The sequence below is a fragment of the Oryctolagus cuniculus genome, chromosome 11, assembly GCF_964237555.1.
Source record: "Oryctolagus cuniculus chromosome 11, mOryCun1.1, whole genome shotgun sequence".
Lineage (NCBI taxonomy): Eukaryota > Metazoa > Chordata > Mammalia > Lagomorpha > Leporidae > Oryctolagus > Oryctolagus cuniculus.
Genome location: NC_091442.1, coordinates 2,586,544 through 2,603,174, shown reverse-complemented (window position 1 = coordinate 2,603,174; position 16,631 = coordinate 2,586,544). Strand labels below are relative to the sequence as shown.

Sequence of the window (16,631 nt, the reverse complement as noted above, 5' to 3'; positions counted from 1 at the left end):
TCACAAAAAGTATGCTTCCTACTTTTATTTGGACTTCCATTTGCTTTAGACTTTTTTTTTAAAAGATTTAATTTGAAAGGCAGAAATAGTGAATGAGAGAAGAGACAGAGATCTTCCATCTGCTGGGTCACTTCCCAAATGGCCACAATGGCCAAGGCTGGGCCAAGCCAAAGCCAGGAGCTTCTTCCAGATCTTCCAGGCAGGTGCAGTAGGCCAAACACTTGGGCCATCCTCGGCTACCTTCCCAGGCATACTAGCAGGGAGTTTGATCGCTGGATCAGAAATGGAGCAGCCGGGTCTCAAACTAGTGCCCAAATGGGATACCTGTGCCATCAACAGCAGCCCTACCTGCTAGGCCACAGTGCCAGTCCCTGCTCTAGGCTCTTAAATAGAAGACTTTCGAGAAGCCAAGGCTTACGTAAAAAATTTATGGGAAAGAATAAAAAATGTATCAAAAACAAAATTAAGCTTCTTCATGTTCCTGACAATTGAAAATACATGCAACCTGATCAAAAACACTGATGCTAGAAAAGTTAAATATTTAATGTTTTATTAAATTTAAATGATTCTTTATTCAATAACACTAATTACTGATAAAAATAATCAGATTAATTTAATACCTAGTAAGCTAGAAAAAGTATAATTTAAAATTTTAACTTTGATTTTATTTAATTTTTTGTGCTTTTATATTATTCTAAAAAAAGTTTCTCTCAATATAGTATTACTCCTTGATCACTTATCTGACACATCTTTTCCAGTATGATTTTGCCAGTGTATGCTACATGGTACAGAATAAAAAAAAAAAAATGAGCAGCAATGTTAAAGAAGATATGCAAATGAAAGTAAAGGTATTATAAAACAAAGATGAGTAAAAATGTTATAGAAGATACAAAGATGATTCAAACAAGTTTATACTGTAGAAAAAAAGAGCAAAAAACCTGCAATAATGAATACCACAAAAAGGTAAAAAAATATTGTACAGACGCAGTACTTGCCTATTGGGTTTTCTAACTCGGGGTACTTTGAAAAATTTTCATAATGAAAAAAGACTGAAACAAGGGTTGTAAAGAGGAATAAGGTTATGCTTATCAGAAAAGAAGGTGGGGAGCTGGCGCTGTGGTGTAGTGGGCAAAGCCGCAGCCAGCAGTGCCAGCATCCCATATGTGTGTTGGTTCAAGTCCCAGCTGCATCACTTCTGGTCCAGCTCTCTGCTGTGGCCTGGGATAGCAGTAGAAGATGGCCCAAGTGCTTGGGCCCCTGCACCTGTCTGGGAAACCTGGAAGTAGCTCCTGGTTCCTGGTTATGGACTGACGCAGCTCTGGCCATTGCAGCCAACTGGGGAGTGAGCCAGCAGATGGAAGACCTCTTTCTCTCTGCCTCTAACTCTGCCTTTCAAATAAATAAATATTAGAAAGAAAAGGCAGGAGAGCTTGTAAAATCAGTTCAAAGTTCTTGAGAGAGAGAGAGAGAGAGAGAGAGAGAAAGAGAAAGAGAATTAGGAAAGTATTAGGGAAGACAATTTATGGAACTTCAAGTTACCATGTTTCCATTAAATGAGACTTATCTAGAAAACTAATATTAAAATATAAGTCTTTTAAAGGGACTTGTGAGCCAATCTATGTCTCCACTTAATTCAATGAGCAGCATAGACTAAACAAGGTTTCTGGACAAAAGAATGCCATGATAAATGCTGTGTGCTTTAGAAAGAAAAAAATTTGCTATTGAATGCAATTAATGGATTGAAACATGAAATACTAGAGGCAAAAAAAATTACATAAAAGGTATTATAACAATCCAGGCATTACAAATTAGAACTGAAACTTAGTATAAAATAGGCATAGATAGCAAGATTCAAGATGAATTTACAGAGTGAACTTCAAACCTTGATAAATTAAATGGACAAATACTGTAAGGCTATGTGAATATTATTTTAAGACAAAATACTAACTTTAGAAGGATAATTGTCAGAAAAGGTGAGATCAAGCTAAAAATACAATGATAAGAACATACAAAATCATGTATAAAATTATTGTGCTTATATATGTAAAACAACTTTTTGAAAAACAGAGGGCTAAGGGTATTAACAATATTATGAAAACATTAAATTTAATTCCATTTTACCACTCTTCTAGTTCAGTGTTTATAGTCAAATATCATTAAGGTTTACTGTAGGTTTGGTGAAGTAAAATAAGTGACACCTACCTTACAGTGCTGTACTTTGGATGTGTTTGGAAAATCACTATAAAAAGATTGACAAAATTTAAGAAGCAATTAAATGTCAGCATATTTCCCACAAAAGCCATTTTATATAAGGTGAGACACTTGGGTCACTAAATCTATATTCAATGTGCTGTAAGTAACAGAAATGTGACAATACTATAGTTAGGCTGATATTTTTGCAACTTCACTTATGCTAAATAGCATCTATGATAGCTATTTTTAAGTTCTATTATTAATGCAGGAGGATATGCCAAACAACAGAAGATGAATGGTTCTGTCATGAGAGTCATTTTTTCATGGCGTAAGGTTAGAATTCATTTCTATTTGACTACATTTTTAATCAGAATTAATGCTAAGATTACAGATAAGCATTATTTAACTTATAACTCATTTCATTTAAATTTCATGTTTTATTACATACATTTAAATACATTTACTCATAGATTTAATACAATTCTAAAAATGCCTATATCCTAAAAATTTTTGAAACAATGTTTTATCAATAAGGTGTTTGTAACACTTTATAAAATGTAATCAGACATTAGAATAGCAAATTTCAAATTTAGTTTCCTTTCTATTTTATTTAAATAGCTACTATTCATAAAATAATAAGTAACTGTTTTCTACTGGGAAGTTACATTATTTGAATGTATTTAAAACCTTTAATTTTGTTTCTATTTTTAACTGACAAAAATTGTACATAACCTCTTAAAAACTGTATAATACTTTAGCTGTGTATGTCAAATAACATGTCTAAAATTTATGAACATACCTGTCAGTCAATGACTCCTTTAATTTTCTTGAGGACCTTATGTCATCTTTAGGTTTATATTTCTTATTAATTTGGCTTATTAAGGATTCTGCTGCATCGGTAAATCCTTTCCCTTTTGACTTTCCTCTCTGAAATAATTTAGTTACATTAAAATTCTACCAGTTAACCTTCAAAGGAAAATAAAGACTGAAAATAAATTTAAAAAAATCTGGCTGTATTTACACTTTGAAAAATAATCAGAAATTAATGTTTGATTTTGTACCACAATAAAACACAGGTCTTTTAACAGACACAACTGTCCGGATTGATCTGTAGAATTTTTAAGTTTCTGTACATAAGAAAAAAAATGCCAGTTCTTAGGAAAATGGAGATATCACTATTAACATGGATATTAAAAAAGAAAGGAATATTATGAACCTTCCCTCTCCACGATTTGATAACCTAAATGAAATGGATCAATTCTTTGAAAAATACAATACCAAAGATCATTTAAAAGGAAATAAGATTATCCCAACAGGCTTTTCTCTACTAAAGAAATTGAATCTACAAATAATCTCCCAAAGCACAAGGTACCAGGCCCAGATGGGCTTACTGGTGAATTCTACCCAACATTTAAGGAAGAAATTACACCAATTCACCACAATCTTCTTGAAGATAGAAATGGGGGAAATATTCATCCAGTAAAGCCAATATCACCCTAGTGACATAACCAAAGATATGACCAGAAAAAAAAAAATACTGCAGACCATTCTTTCTCATGAACACAGATGAAATGAAATGAAAGAGGTCAATATGAAAAGGCTGTTTACTGTATGATTCCAATTACATAGCATCCTGGAAAAACCAGAACTAAAAAAGATAAATGTCAGGAGTTTTGTGGGAGGGATCCATAGGTAGAACACAGGGGAAGTTTAGGGAAGTAAAACTATTCTGTATTATACTGTAATGGTGGATTTGTATACTGTGTTATTTGTCACAACACAGAATATACAACACAGAGTGAATTGTAATGTAAACTATAAACTTCAGAGTAGTTTGTCAATTTTAACAAAGACAACACACTAATTCAAGATGTTAATAAGGGAAACACTTTGCACTCAAACCGGAAACTGCTCTAAGGACTAGTCTTAACTTTTTTAAATGTAAAGATTACAAAATAATAATTATTGGCACGTCACACAATGTAGTTTTTAAAAATTCCAACAGTATCCTGAATTGATATATTTTTCTGGATATCAGAATTATGTAAGTTTTAGGTTGTAGTAAAACAGATATAGCATAAAGTTTACTACTTGAAACATTTTAAGTTAGTGTTTTTATATATAATAGGTAGTAGACTATCCCTTCTTGAGATTATCAAGGTAAAGACATTAAGACTGGGTTTACATGGCTTGATAAAAATGTAACAAAAATGAACGTCTGATACTAGTATGATTTCAGAACGTCCATTATAACTGGATCCAACCTGGGAAATTCCTATCACTGAGCTACAGGGATTCTATTGCTCTAGGATGATGCAGTAAATATAAGGAAAGAATAAGACAGATAACCACGTTATAGAACAATGATCCAAGGAATTGGTTGGACATCCTGTGTAATGATATAGAAAGTGACCCTATGAAATTGTTCTGAAGAGAACTTCTGAAAACAGGAAGCTGATTTTTTTTTTTTTTTGACAGGCAGAGTGGACAGTGAGAGAGTGAGAGAGTGAGAGAGTCAGAGAGAGAGTGAGAGTGAGTGAGTGAGAGAGAGAGAGAGAGAAAGGTCTTCCTTTGCCATTGGTTCACCCTCCAATGGCCGCCATGGCCGGGGTGCTTCAGCCGGCGCACCGCACTGATCTGAAGTCAGGAGCCAGGTGCTTCTCCTGGTCTCCCATGGGGTGCAGGGCCCAAGCACTTGGGCCATCCTCCACTGCACTCCCGGGCCACAGCAAAGAGCTGGCCTGAAGAGGAGCAACTGGGACAGAACCCGGCGCCCTGACTGGGACTAGAACCTGGTGTGCCAGCGCCGCAAGGTGGAGGATTAGCCTACTGAGCTGCGGCGCCAGCCTAAAAAAACTTTTTAAAGGAGGCTTGTCAAAACAAATAATGTTCAATTATGTATAAAATTACAAGTTTTCTATTAAATATTTGTACGTTGACATGGTTTAATGCCCAATCATTTTAGCTTACTCTAGTAATTTGGCTATCCATGTGTTAACAACATTGCAGAACATAAAGGAATATAAGAGCCTAAACCTGGGATTATTTTTGAAACAGCAAAAGAAAATTACATTATTGGAAGTGGAAATGTATTCTGATTAAACTTTTGTTATTCACATCTTGATAGCAATGACAAAAAGACTGATAGCTATTACAACAATAACCTGTTTAGTACAAGTGTGATGCCGAGTACTACAACAGTCTTGGAGACATTCCACAGCACTGGTTCATCTGCAGAGCGATGGCTCCAATAAGGAAGAACAGCTACACGTTGACTCTTCCACCCCACTTACATGCTTTCTTGAAAAACCCTCCCAAGGTTTAATGCATTCATCCAAGAAATGTTTGAGATTCTACTTTGTGTAATAAAGTTATGCCAGGACATGCAGAAAACAAATATTGAATAAAACATAGTCCTTACTTTCTTAATAGGTTACTATTACAGAGGGAAAAATTACACAAAAATAATCATTTAGGGGCTGGTGCGTGGCATAGCAGGCTAAGTCTCCACAGACGCTGGCATCCCACATGGGTGCCAGCTCACGTCCCAGCTGCTCTTCTGAGCCAGCTGCCTGTTGCCTAGGAAAGCAGAAGATGGCCAAGTGCTCAGGCCCCTGCACTCATGTGGGAGACCTAAAAGAAGCTCCTGGCTTCAGATGCACTCAGCTCTGGCTGTTGTGGCCATTAGGGGAGTGAACCAGCGGATCAAAGACCCTTCTGTATCTCCCTCTGTCTGCAACTCTACCTCTCAAGTAAGTAAAAATCTTTTTAAAAAAATAATCATTTATAAAAGAAAGGTAAGAACTAAATCTATAAGCATATTCAAAATGAAAAAGTGACAGGAATACAAGAAAAGGAGACAGGAACTATAATATTCATTTATTTTATAGTCACTTGCCTAGTATATGCCAAGTGCTGTTCTATTAGGGCTGGGATTAGCGAGGTTTGGTAATGGAGGTATTTAAGGAGGAACACAATTTCAGAGCCTAGGCACTGAACTAAAGAACAGTGTATTAGGCATGTTACCTTTGTAGCAATCAATCAAGGCTCTTTTTTTAATGTTATCAGGTAAACAACAAATAGGTATGCAGAAGTCAAAACTGAATGCTCACCATTTTTTGTTTCAAATCCAAGGAATCTAGATCACAAGTCAATTCTTTCCCCGATCTTTGACTTTTCAAATTTTTCCTAGTAGAAGGGCTTTTATCACAAATAGCAGTATTCACATCTTTAGACAATGTATATTTCTTCCTATAAATCAAAGATTCTTCAACTGTCTTATTTAGGAGAACTGATTTAAAAGTAGTTGCAGATTCAATATGCCAGTCACCCTGTTTTGTACTTTCAGTACTTTTCTGCTCTGAATGTTTAGGATGATTTTGTTGATTGTTTCTTTTGCAAACCTCCACTTCTACTTTATCTGTTTTGTTATGTTCCATAATACCTTTCTTACATTTCACTTTTTCTGTTTCTACAGAATTATCAGATATTGAAGAGGATGATTTTTGTTTAGGAAATGTTTCATCAATGATTCCTAGTAAGAGAATAAGCAATGATTATTAAATTAATACAATGTAAAGTATAAAAATCATTAAAACAATGTAAATGTGAGTTTGTTAAAAATTTATTAAAATAAAAATTAGACATTTAATTGGTTAATATTTCCAGAAAGTACTATCACAGAGATAAAACTATGTTTTACCTTCATTAAATTTGTTTCCTGATGAAATACTTGCTCTTTGGTTATTACAGAGTTTAATATTTGTTACAGGTGTCCAACATGGCAATTTGGAGAACATCTTATTTCTATAGATGTTGTCTGAAACACCACGTAATCTATAAAATGAATTCATTTGATTATAAAATGTTATCATAAGACTAAAACCTTGGGGCTGGCGCTGTTGCACAGTGGGTTAACATTCTGGCCTGAAGCGGCTGGCATTCCATATGGGTGCTGGTTCAAGACCCAGCTGCTCTACTTCCCATCCAGCTCTCTACTATGGCCTGGGAAAGCAGAAGATGACCCAAGGCCTTGGGCCCCTGCACCTGCGTGGGAGACTTGGAGCAGGTTCCTGGCTCCTGGCTTTGGATTGGCGCAGCTCCGGCCATTGCAGCCAATTGGAGAGTGAACCATCGGATGGAAGACCTCTCTCTCTGCCTCTCCTCTCTGTGTAACTCTGACTTTCAAATAAATAAATATTTTTTAAAAAAGGACTTAAAACCTTGGTTTTTGTATTTAGTCAATGTTTAAAACAATCTGTTAACAAATATGGAAATACTTTGTAAGTCATGATAAAGACTAAAATTATATAATCAGATTAAATAATAGAGAAATAGTACCACTCCTGCTACTGCTTTGATATCTACCTAAATATATCTTACATACTTGCATATTTAAATTTTTTCTATTTATATATTACCACCTGAAAAAGAAAATCTCATTCATTTTAACTCTCTCAAAGAGTTATATTGATTGATATAGAAAAAATATAGACATTTCCCTTTATATTCTCATAATATGAGAGATAATTAATGGTACAATACTATCTAATAATACATAGGCCTTTTCCTCCAAATCTGTCATATTCACCTAAAAATAGCATTAATACATGTTAAAAGATTTAATAGGTCTCCTCATACTTACACAGACTTCTCTCTTTTTCCCACTGGCTGTGAATCAGGAACAACATCCTGGAGCTCATCTAAATAAAGCAGAACTTTTGGTATTTTCATATTTCCATAAATTGGCAAAGTGAAATGGAGGTTAGCATATAATTCTATAAAGGTTCACATTTTGGGATGAAGAGATTGACTTTGCCTACCCACTTCTCAGATGCAAATTTATTGGAAAACAAAAATAGTATGTGTTCTTCGTTTTACAAAGTCAAAACACGTTCACTATAAATCTTTTTCAAACCAATGAAAGTTAATGGGGTGAGAGAAATATATAGAAAAATACAGTATGTATATTTAAAAAATGACTAAGATTAAACCAGTAAGTACTTACTAAAATTTTGCTCTGGGAATTCAATATCCTTATTTTCCGTCCTTTCTACAGTTATAGTTTTAATAAGCTATAAACACAGGAAATATGTTAATGTAAATTCGAATTAAGGCATTATATGAAAGCAACTTTTAAAAGAGCATTAAGGTTTAACTGTTTTAAAGTAAGTTTGACTTGCAATGAAAAGTTGGATAGTATTTATATCTATTTAATAAATATTGTGCCCAAACCAGAATACTATTTATCCAAAGTTGCAAGAGAATAACATTCATTGTAGACATGGAGACAGAAGGTCTCACGAGTTTTCTGAATCCATCCATAGCTAGCATAATAATTCAATTTTCACTTGAATTGATAAATTCTAACCTTTTATGATACATTTTGCTATTGATCTCATCTATCTTTTTTTCACTGAGGTACATAGAAGACTTGGAAATTACGCAATATTCAATTATTTTTACATTTTTGGCCATTGCCTAGGTAACTTCTTGCCTACAACAAGTTTTCTTCCTACAGTTACAGACACACATTTACTTCAGGTTAAATAAAAATCATCTATTACTATCAGAAAAATATACCATCTAGACTAAGATATTTTGTCTCACTCTTTTTCCTATTTGCTCTAGCCAGTGGTCCTCTACACTGGGAGGTGAGCAATTATGAAGTATGCAGATATGTTTTTGGTGGTCACAATGACAAAGGGGTTCTACAATATTCAGGACTATGCCACACAACTGAAAATCAGTACTCTTATTAAGATACACTTAGCTAGATAATTTGAATCACAACTTTGACTTTGTTTTCCTAATATCTTAAGTTTTTACCTTTCATTTTTCTGCTACATACCTTTTTAAATTAAAAAAATTTTTTTTCCTGTATCATGAAGGCTACTAAGCTTTGAGGAAATTGTAATATTCATGAACTGATGCCATGACAAAATTCAGACTTAAACTGGCCTCCAAATTGACTAACATTGGTACAAAGTCTTATTCTTCTCCATTACCTCTCAATAGCTATTCCAAATCTTCACATGTCCCTTAGTCCCTACTATAACAGATCTCCATGATAAACTCACCATTTTCACACTCCAAACAAAAGATGTTTTTGTTATTTCCTGTTCTGTCTCTTCAACTATCAGAAGTGTTTTACAACCTGAAACAAACCTACTTCATCTCAATATCCATCTGACTTTTACGGAGCTTTCAAAAATCAACTCTCCCTAAATCTCCTGAAATACGTATCTTAATCTTTACTCTCCCTTCTATCTATGGAACTGGGCATCTACCCCTCCATTGGGTTCCAACCATATCCTGTATGTATATCTTAGAAGGTTACTTTGTATTGTAATTATTTTAGTAATCTGTCTAATCTCATGCTAGACTTCGAAGTCTTTAAGGACAGAATGCACTTGGATTTCACATTTTTACATCTACCAGAACCTTCCCTATAGTAGAAGACATTAATTTTAATAATAAAGAATGATGGCAAGTTTACTTTTCCTACCAAATATTAGTTATAGTGAATGGATGTTTATAACTTTCATTGTAATCACAGGAAATGAGTCATATGTCACAGGGACCCGACTTTCAAGAACAATAAGTGGTAGCTAGGAAAATAACAATGAGTTAAGGCAAGACACTGCTTGCAAAAGAAGTTAGCTTAATATCTATTTTTACAATAACTTGATAAAATTTATTTAAAAATATTTTCAAAGTAAAGTTACTTTGTCTTTGTTATCTCCTCTATTTCTTCCTTCAGATGGTCTGGATTTGGGTGATACAGCATTATCCACTTCATTTTCTGCTGTTTTAGAAATACCAGATTTTTCTGCAGAACTCATCATTTGCAGTGGTGGCTTAGATCTTCCTCTTTGTGGTGCTGTTGAAAAGCACAAAGATCTACATTTTTTTTTATTTTGGCAGAAAGTTAGACAGACAGAGAGAGAGAGAGAGAGAGAGAGAGAGAGAGAGAAAGGTCCTCCCTCTGTTGGTTCACCCCGCAAATGGCCGCTATGGCCGGAGCTACGCTGATCCGACGCCAGGAGCCAGGTGCTTCCTCCTGGTCTCCCATGTGGGTGCAGGGCCCAAGCACTTGGGCCATCCTCCACTGCACTCCCGGGCCACAGCAGAGAGCTGGACAGGAAGAGGAGTAACTGGGACTAGGACCTGGTGCCCATATGGGATGCTGGCGCCGCAGGCGGAGGATTAACCTAGGGAGCCACGTCACCAGCCCTACTACATGTTTTTAACACATTTCTATTACTGAGGTACTTTTCAGATAAAAAGATAAGAAAGGAAGGCTCCAGGAAAGTTCCCAGGTTTCTTTCTTAGATGAACTGGTGGAATCCGAAGCCATTTACCTAGATAAGAATTGCTGGAAAACCAGCAGAGGATATAAAGATGAATGTAATTCCGGACCTATGTTAAGTCTGAGGAGCCTGTGAAACATTAGGCAGTTGTCTAGCAAGAAACTGGACTTTTGGAACGTAAGGACTCGGACTTTACACAATGCCAATTTTTAAAAATTTTAATTTAGCCGTTAGTATGCACTGTCTAAATGTTTCAAAAGATTTTGTCAAATTAAAGATTTTTATTTTATCTTCCAACAACTTAATGAGTCTGTTTGATTTCATATTATGGGACAGAAAATGGTTCTAAACTTAGCTAGATGATAATCTATACAAATTGTAAGCCCAAGAGTGAAGAACTAAGCCCGAGTGGACTGATTCCATGTTTTACTGTTATTTTGTTTATTGTTAAATTGTATAAATTATTAATGTTGGATTCTAGTATTTTGGCAACTGTTTATACATTTCAATTTTTTTTTACATCCCCCAATCATCAGGTAGGTAAATTAGGTCCAGAATGTTTCCTGAATTAAAAATAAAAATGCCTCCTTTAAAAGATAACACTATTAGAAATCTTTAAAAATTGTAAAACTTACATGTGTTGATTAAAAGTATTGGACTCCTCACAGTGTATCTGTCTGCACCAGGAACAATCATTGATGCTTCAGACATTTTTTTTTTGGTAGGAGTAATTATCTTCAACCATAAGAAAAAAAACCACAGTCAACAAAGATCCTTTTTAGAAATTCAACAACTTACATTTTTACTCATGACATTTTGCCTTGACTACATGCAAAATATGAAGTTTTTTTCTTAAACATGATACACAGAAATTTCTGTGTTTTAGCTTGATTAAAGGGCTTCACCTTCAGTTTTATATTCAACGAGTAGCCAAAGCACGTGAAAAGAACTGCTTTAAAGAATTTACAGCATATCTCGAGTTATGCAATATGGCTAGCTGAAGATAGTATCATCTAGGTAACTGATATTACAGAGAATAATTTTGTCAGAGTACTATAAAGAAGCAGACAGTGACATACTGGATAAAGATACAGAGGAACGGTTTTTAAAATAAAAGCACCTACCTCTGATAGACAAACTGAGGACACTGAATAGGTTTGTATGGGGAGATCATATGGAGGATAGAAGAAAAGGGATAACCAGAAATCAGGCTTCTAAATTAGATTTTTCCTAAAGAAATTACAGTTCTTACTGATACAGTCAACAGAACTTGAAAAGTAACTTATTCATATTAATGCCTCTAATAGTTAATCCTTAGTGAAATCATAGTTGTCATTCAATAGTAGTGTGGTTTTTTTGCATACTTTACTGTGCTTAAGACCTTCTCCACTATTTTTTTAAGATTTATTTATTTGAAAGAGTTACACAGAGAAAAGGAGAAGTAGGAGGGGAGGGGGAGGGGGAAGGGAGGAGAGAGGGGGATGGAGAGAGAGGGAGGGAGGGAGGGAGGGAGGGAGGGAGGGAGGGGTCTTCCATCCACTGGTTCACTCCCCAATAGGCTTCAATGGCCTGAGTTGCACCGATCCAAAGCCAGGAGCTTCTTCCATGTCTCCCATGCAGGTGCAGGGGCCAAACCAAAGGACCTCGTCCATCTTCTACTGTGTCCCAGGCTATAGCAAAAAGCTGGATCAGATTGGAGCAGCCAGGACTTGAAGCCGTGCCCATATGGGATTCCTCACTGTAAGCAGTGGTGTCGCTCCCCCTCTTCATGGAGGAACAACACTAAACCCTGCCTAGGCTTCATATCCGAGTCACGGCACCATTATGTCGCTCCCCGTCTTCGTGGAGGAACGACACAGGACCCTGCGCTGTTCTTTTGTCTGCTCGGCCCTCCCCGGGTTTGCTGCTGGTTCTTCCTGGGTTGGCTACCAACCCTTCCACCTCCGTGGAAGGGCGGTTCCCCCGGCCACATTCCCCACTTCCGCGGGGGAGCGGCACACCGCCGGCTGGCTCTCTCGGGGGCTGCACAGGTGTTCCCTCAGATGTTCCCCTTAGATGTTCCCGGTGCATGTTGTCTCTCTCCTCCTTTATAGTCCTCTTCCGCCAATCCCAACTCTGCTACCCACACGCCGAGTACGCTGCTCTCCTCCAATCAGGAGTAGGTCCTACAGTTTATTGGTTGAACTGGAGGCAGCTGTGTAGAAGCTGTTTCTCCCTTCTCAGCGCCATATTGTGGGAGAGCAGATGCATAGAATAAGTCTTAATTCCAGTAACTTAGTCTAGTCCGAGTTGCTCCCAGTTGCTCCTCACAGATCCCCCTTTCTTTTTATTTTTGGCGTTGATACGCGCCTGTCTTCGGTGCCCCGCGGCACACACTCTGCTCTGCTTGCTAGAGTTGCTCACAGGTGCTTACAAGCCCTACCAATCAGGCAAACCGAATCCGGATCCTCTCTTTGCCATGTTGTGAGGAGGTTTTTAGGTGCTGATACGTGCCTGTGTTCGGTGCCCTGCAGCGCATGCTCTGCTCTGCTAGAACTGCCTGCAGGTGCTTACAAGCCCTATCAATCAGGCAAACCGAATCCAACCCCTCTCATTGCCATCTTGTGGGGAGACTTATTGGTGTTGATAACGTGCCTGTCTTCGGTGACCTGCAGCCACCCACAGGTGCTTATCGTCTTACTAATCAGGCAGACCGAATCCAAGCTCTCTCATTGCTGTGGTGTGGGGAGGCCTTATTTTTCTCTATTTCTCTACCTCCTGGCATTCCTATTTCTCCTATTTCTTCTTTCTGCCAGCATTCCTATTTCTCTCATTTTACTTCTAAACTTCTGTTTCTTTTATCTTCGCGGCTTCCTGGCGCCCGCCCTGAGGCTGCTTCTCGGCGCCTCACCGCCCCGCGGCGGCTTCCCGGCTTTGCGCCGCTTCAGCCCGCGCTTCTCTCATCTGTGCGGCTTCCCGGCTCTGCGCGGCTCGGCTTCGCGCGCACACTCTGCGCTCTCCACGCACTTCGTGCCCGCACCACGGCCTCGCGCCAGCCCCGCGTTCCCTATCTATTCACGCCCCGTGCTCTCTCTGCACGCGGTGGCTTCCACGAATCACACAGCGTAGCTTACGTTTCCGCCACCACCGGCATTCAGTCCAAGTTCCCCAGACTAACCTGGCGAATTCCAACCTGGCGGCCCACGTCTCTGCCTCTGGTTCCAGATTTTCTCCTTTTGCTCCCCGGGCTGACTTGAAGAATTCCAAGCTGGCTTACATCTCCGCCTCGGCCTGCACTCGCGGCTTCATCCTCCCTAACATTTTTCTCTACCCGGTATGTTTCCCTAAGTTTTCTTCCAACAATATTCCTCCCTCATTTCTCCTGGCCTCTCCCCACAGTCCGTATCCAAGTCTAAGTTTCTTATAGGTTTCACTTTCACTTTCAACCTGCAGTCCATATCTGAGTCTAAGTTTCTTCTTGCTTTCACTTTAAATCCTAACTTCTTTCCCACAGTCCGTATCCGAGTCTATGCCTAGGCTTTCGATAGCTTCTTCCGGCACCTTTTCTGTCCGGCTTTTCCCTAGGCTCTTTGCTAATCTCTCTCCGGTAATTTCCCACTTCTTCCCGTTTCTTCCCTCCTAGGTTTCCTATCCGAGTCACGGCACCATTATGTCGCTCCCCCTCTTCATGGAGGAATGACACTAAACCCTGCCTAGGCTTCATATCCGAGTCACGGCACCATTTGCTGCTCCTCCGCACGCGGAGGAGCCGCACCGGACCGGACGCTTGTTGTTCCCTTTTTTTACAAGTCCTTTCTATAGTAAAGTAAGAATAAGTAAACAGCAAACTCCCAAAGCAAGAATGAGTAGAGAGAAATGAGAAAGAACGAAGTAACGAACTTCCCCGCGAACTCTCCAACGCACTCTCCAACCAACCCACACCACCATGCCGTCTCTCTCCTCCTATATAGTCCTCTCCACCAATCCGTGCTCTGCTACCCACACGCCGAGCGCGCCGCTCTCCTCCAATCAGGAGCGGCTCTTGCAGCTTGTTAAGTTGGTGAGAGGCAGCTGGGTAGAAGCTGTATGCTCCTCTCCCAGCGCCACATTGTGGGAGAGCAGATGCATAGAATAAGTCTTAATTCCAGTAACAGTCTAGTCTGAGTTGCTCCCCACAAGTGGCTTTACCCACTATGCTACAGCACTGGCCCCTCTCCACTATTTATGATTCAACAAGTTTAAGGCAGGGTCTAAGAATCTAGATATTAATAAGCACTCAACATAATTGATAAGACATTAAAGCTAACTATTATGATCTAATTGTCTAGGTGAAATAAAACATTTTTAATTTAACTGAGGACTCAAAACTAAAGGAGAAAATGAGTAGCAGAAATGCACCAAAATGTCTAAGAGCCTATGAGAGTAATAGTAGCCAAATGTTAAACGATTAGTGAAAACTGAAATAATCAGAAAACTCCATGAAGAAAGGAAAATGAACCAAGACTTATAAATATATGCATACACTAGAAAGGTTAAGGGGAAAAAAAAGCAACAAACAATGTATATCATCAAGAGGCAAGAATGAGCATGGCATGCAAAACGACTGACCCTACTAAAGTGGAAACTATATAGGGCCGCCGCAGTGGTGCAGCGGGTAAAGGCACCGCCTGCAGAGCCGGAATGCCATATGGGCATTGGGTTAAATCCCGGCTGCTCCACTTCCGATCCAGCTCTCTGCTATGGTCTGGGAAAGTAGTAGAAGATGGCCCAGGTCCTTGAGCCCCTGCAACTGCGTGGGAGACCCAAAAGAAGCTCCTGGCTCCGGACTGGCGCAGCTCCAGCCATTATAGTCAGTTGGGGAGAGAATCAGCGATGGAAGATTCACTCTCTGCCTCTCCTCTCTGTGTAACTTTCAAATAAATAAATCTAAAAAAAACCCCACTATACTACGATTTTAAACAAAAAAGACTTAAATTGTAGAACTGAATTGGCCGGCGCTGCGGCTCAATAGGCTAATCCTCCGCCTGCGGTGCCGGCACACGGGGTTCTAGTCCCGGTCAGGGCACCGGATTCTGTCCCGGTTGCCCCTCTTCCAGGCCAGCTCTCTGCTGTGGCCCAGGAGTGCAGTGGAGGATGGCCCAAGTGCTTGGGCCCTGCACCCCATGGGAGACCAGGAGAAGCACCTGGCTCCTGCCTTCGGATCAGCGCGATGCGCCAGCTGCGGTGCACCAGCCGCGGCGGCCATTGGAGGGTGAACCAACAGCAAAAGGAAGACCTTTCTCTCTCTCTCTGTCTACTTTGCCTGTCAAAGAAAAAAAAAAAAACTGAATTAAATTCTTTGAGTCAGTGGGGAAAACATGAAGATCATGAAGATTTTGAGCGAAAGAAGGCTATCTGAATACTGATATTTATGAAAAAAAATCACTGGTATGACAAAAGCAGCTCACAGGATGAAGCAACAGAGTCAAAAACCAGTTATGATGCTAATATATTATCCTCGGTATGCTAAGATGAGTAATGGTAGAGGGAACAGGAAAGGATACGAGATACTATGAAAGAACAATCTAAGCACCTTGGTCCTTAAATATGGAGAAGAGCCTGGAATCAATGGTATCACCAGAAAAATGAACGGTAGTTACTACTGCAGTATGGAGGCAGGTATAGAACTGAGGCAAAAGACAAAGTGTCTTAGGCGAGACTTCAGGACAGAATTTGAAAAGACATGCAAAAGGAAATAACAGAACAAGAAGAAATTTAGCAGGGCCTGCGCTCTGGCATAGCAGGTAAAACTGCTGCCTGCAGTGCTGGCATCCCATATGGGCGCCTGTTCGATTCCCAGCTGCTCCACTTCTGATCCAGCTCTCTGCTATGCCCTGGGATAGCAGAAGATGGCTCAAGTCCTTGGGCCCCTGCACCCATGTAGGAGACCCGGAAGAGGCTCCTGGCTCTGGATCGGTGCAGCTCCAGCCACTGCGGCCAACTGGGGAGTGAACCAGCAGATGGAAGCCCTCTCTGGCTGTCCTCTTTCTGTGTAACTGACTTTCAAATAGATTTTTTTTTTTTTAAAGAAATTTAGCTATAGAACTTAAGTTGCTGTACCACAACACTGGTGAAATTCAGCTACAGAACTTTGAAGTCTGGTACTTT

At 39.1% G+C, this 16,631-nt stretch overlaps 1 protein-coding gene across 12 annotated transcripts in view; it reads right to left on the bottom strand.

The window, feature by feature from the left end:
* The window catches only part of SYCP2 (synaptonemal complex protein 2), a 79,604-nt gene that overhangs the window by 31,699 nt on the left and 31,274 nt on the right, over positions 1-16,631 (bottom strand). For 11 of the 12 annotated variants that reach the window (XM_070051357.1, XM_070051356.1, XM_070051359.1 and 8 more), the window contains 8 exons: positions 11,141-11,240; positions 9,921-10,075; positions 8,201-8,267; positions 7,838-7,895; positions 6,896-7,029; positions 6,306-6,727; positions 2,993-3,120; positions 2,203-2,239 (listed from right to left, as the gene is read on the bottom strand). In XM_070051357.1, the coding sequence (XP_069907458.1) occupies positions 2,203-2,239; positions 2,993-3,120; positions 6,306-6,727; positions 6,896-7,029; positions 7,838-7,895; positions 8,201-8,267; positions 9,921-10,075; positions 11,141-11,240 (1,101 nt within the window). Of the gene's footprint in view, positions 1-2,201; positions 2,351-2,992; positions 3,121-6,305; positions 6,728-6,895; positions 7,030-7,837; positions 7,896-8,200; positions 8,268-9,920; positions 10,076-11,140; positions 11,241-16,631 lie in introns of those variants that run through there. The other variant, XM_070051368.1, reaches the window with a different exon arrangement.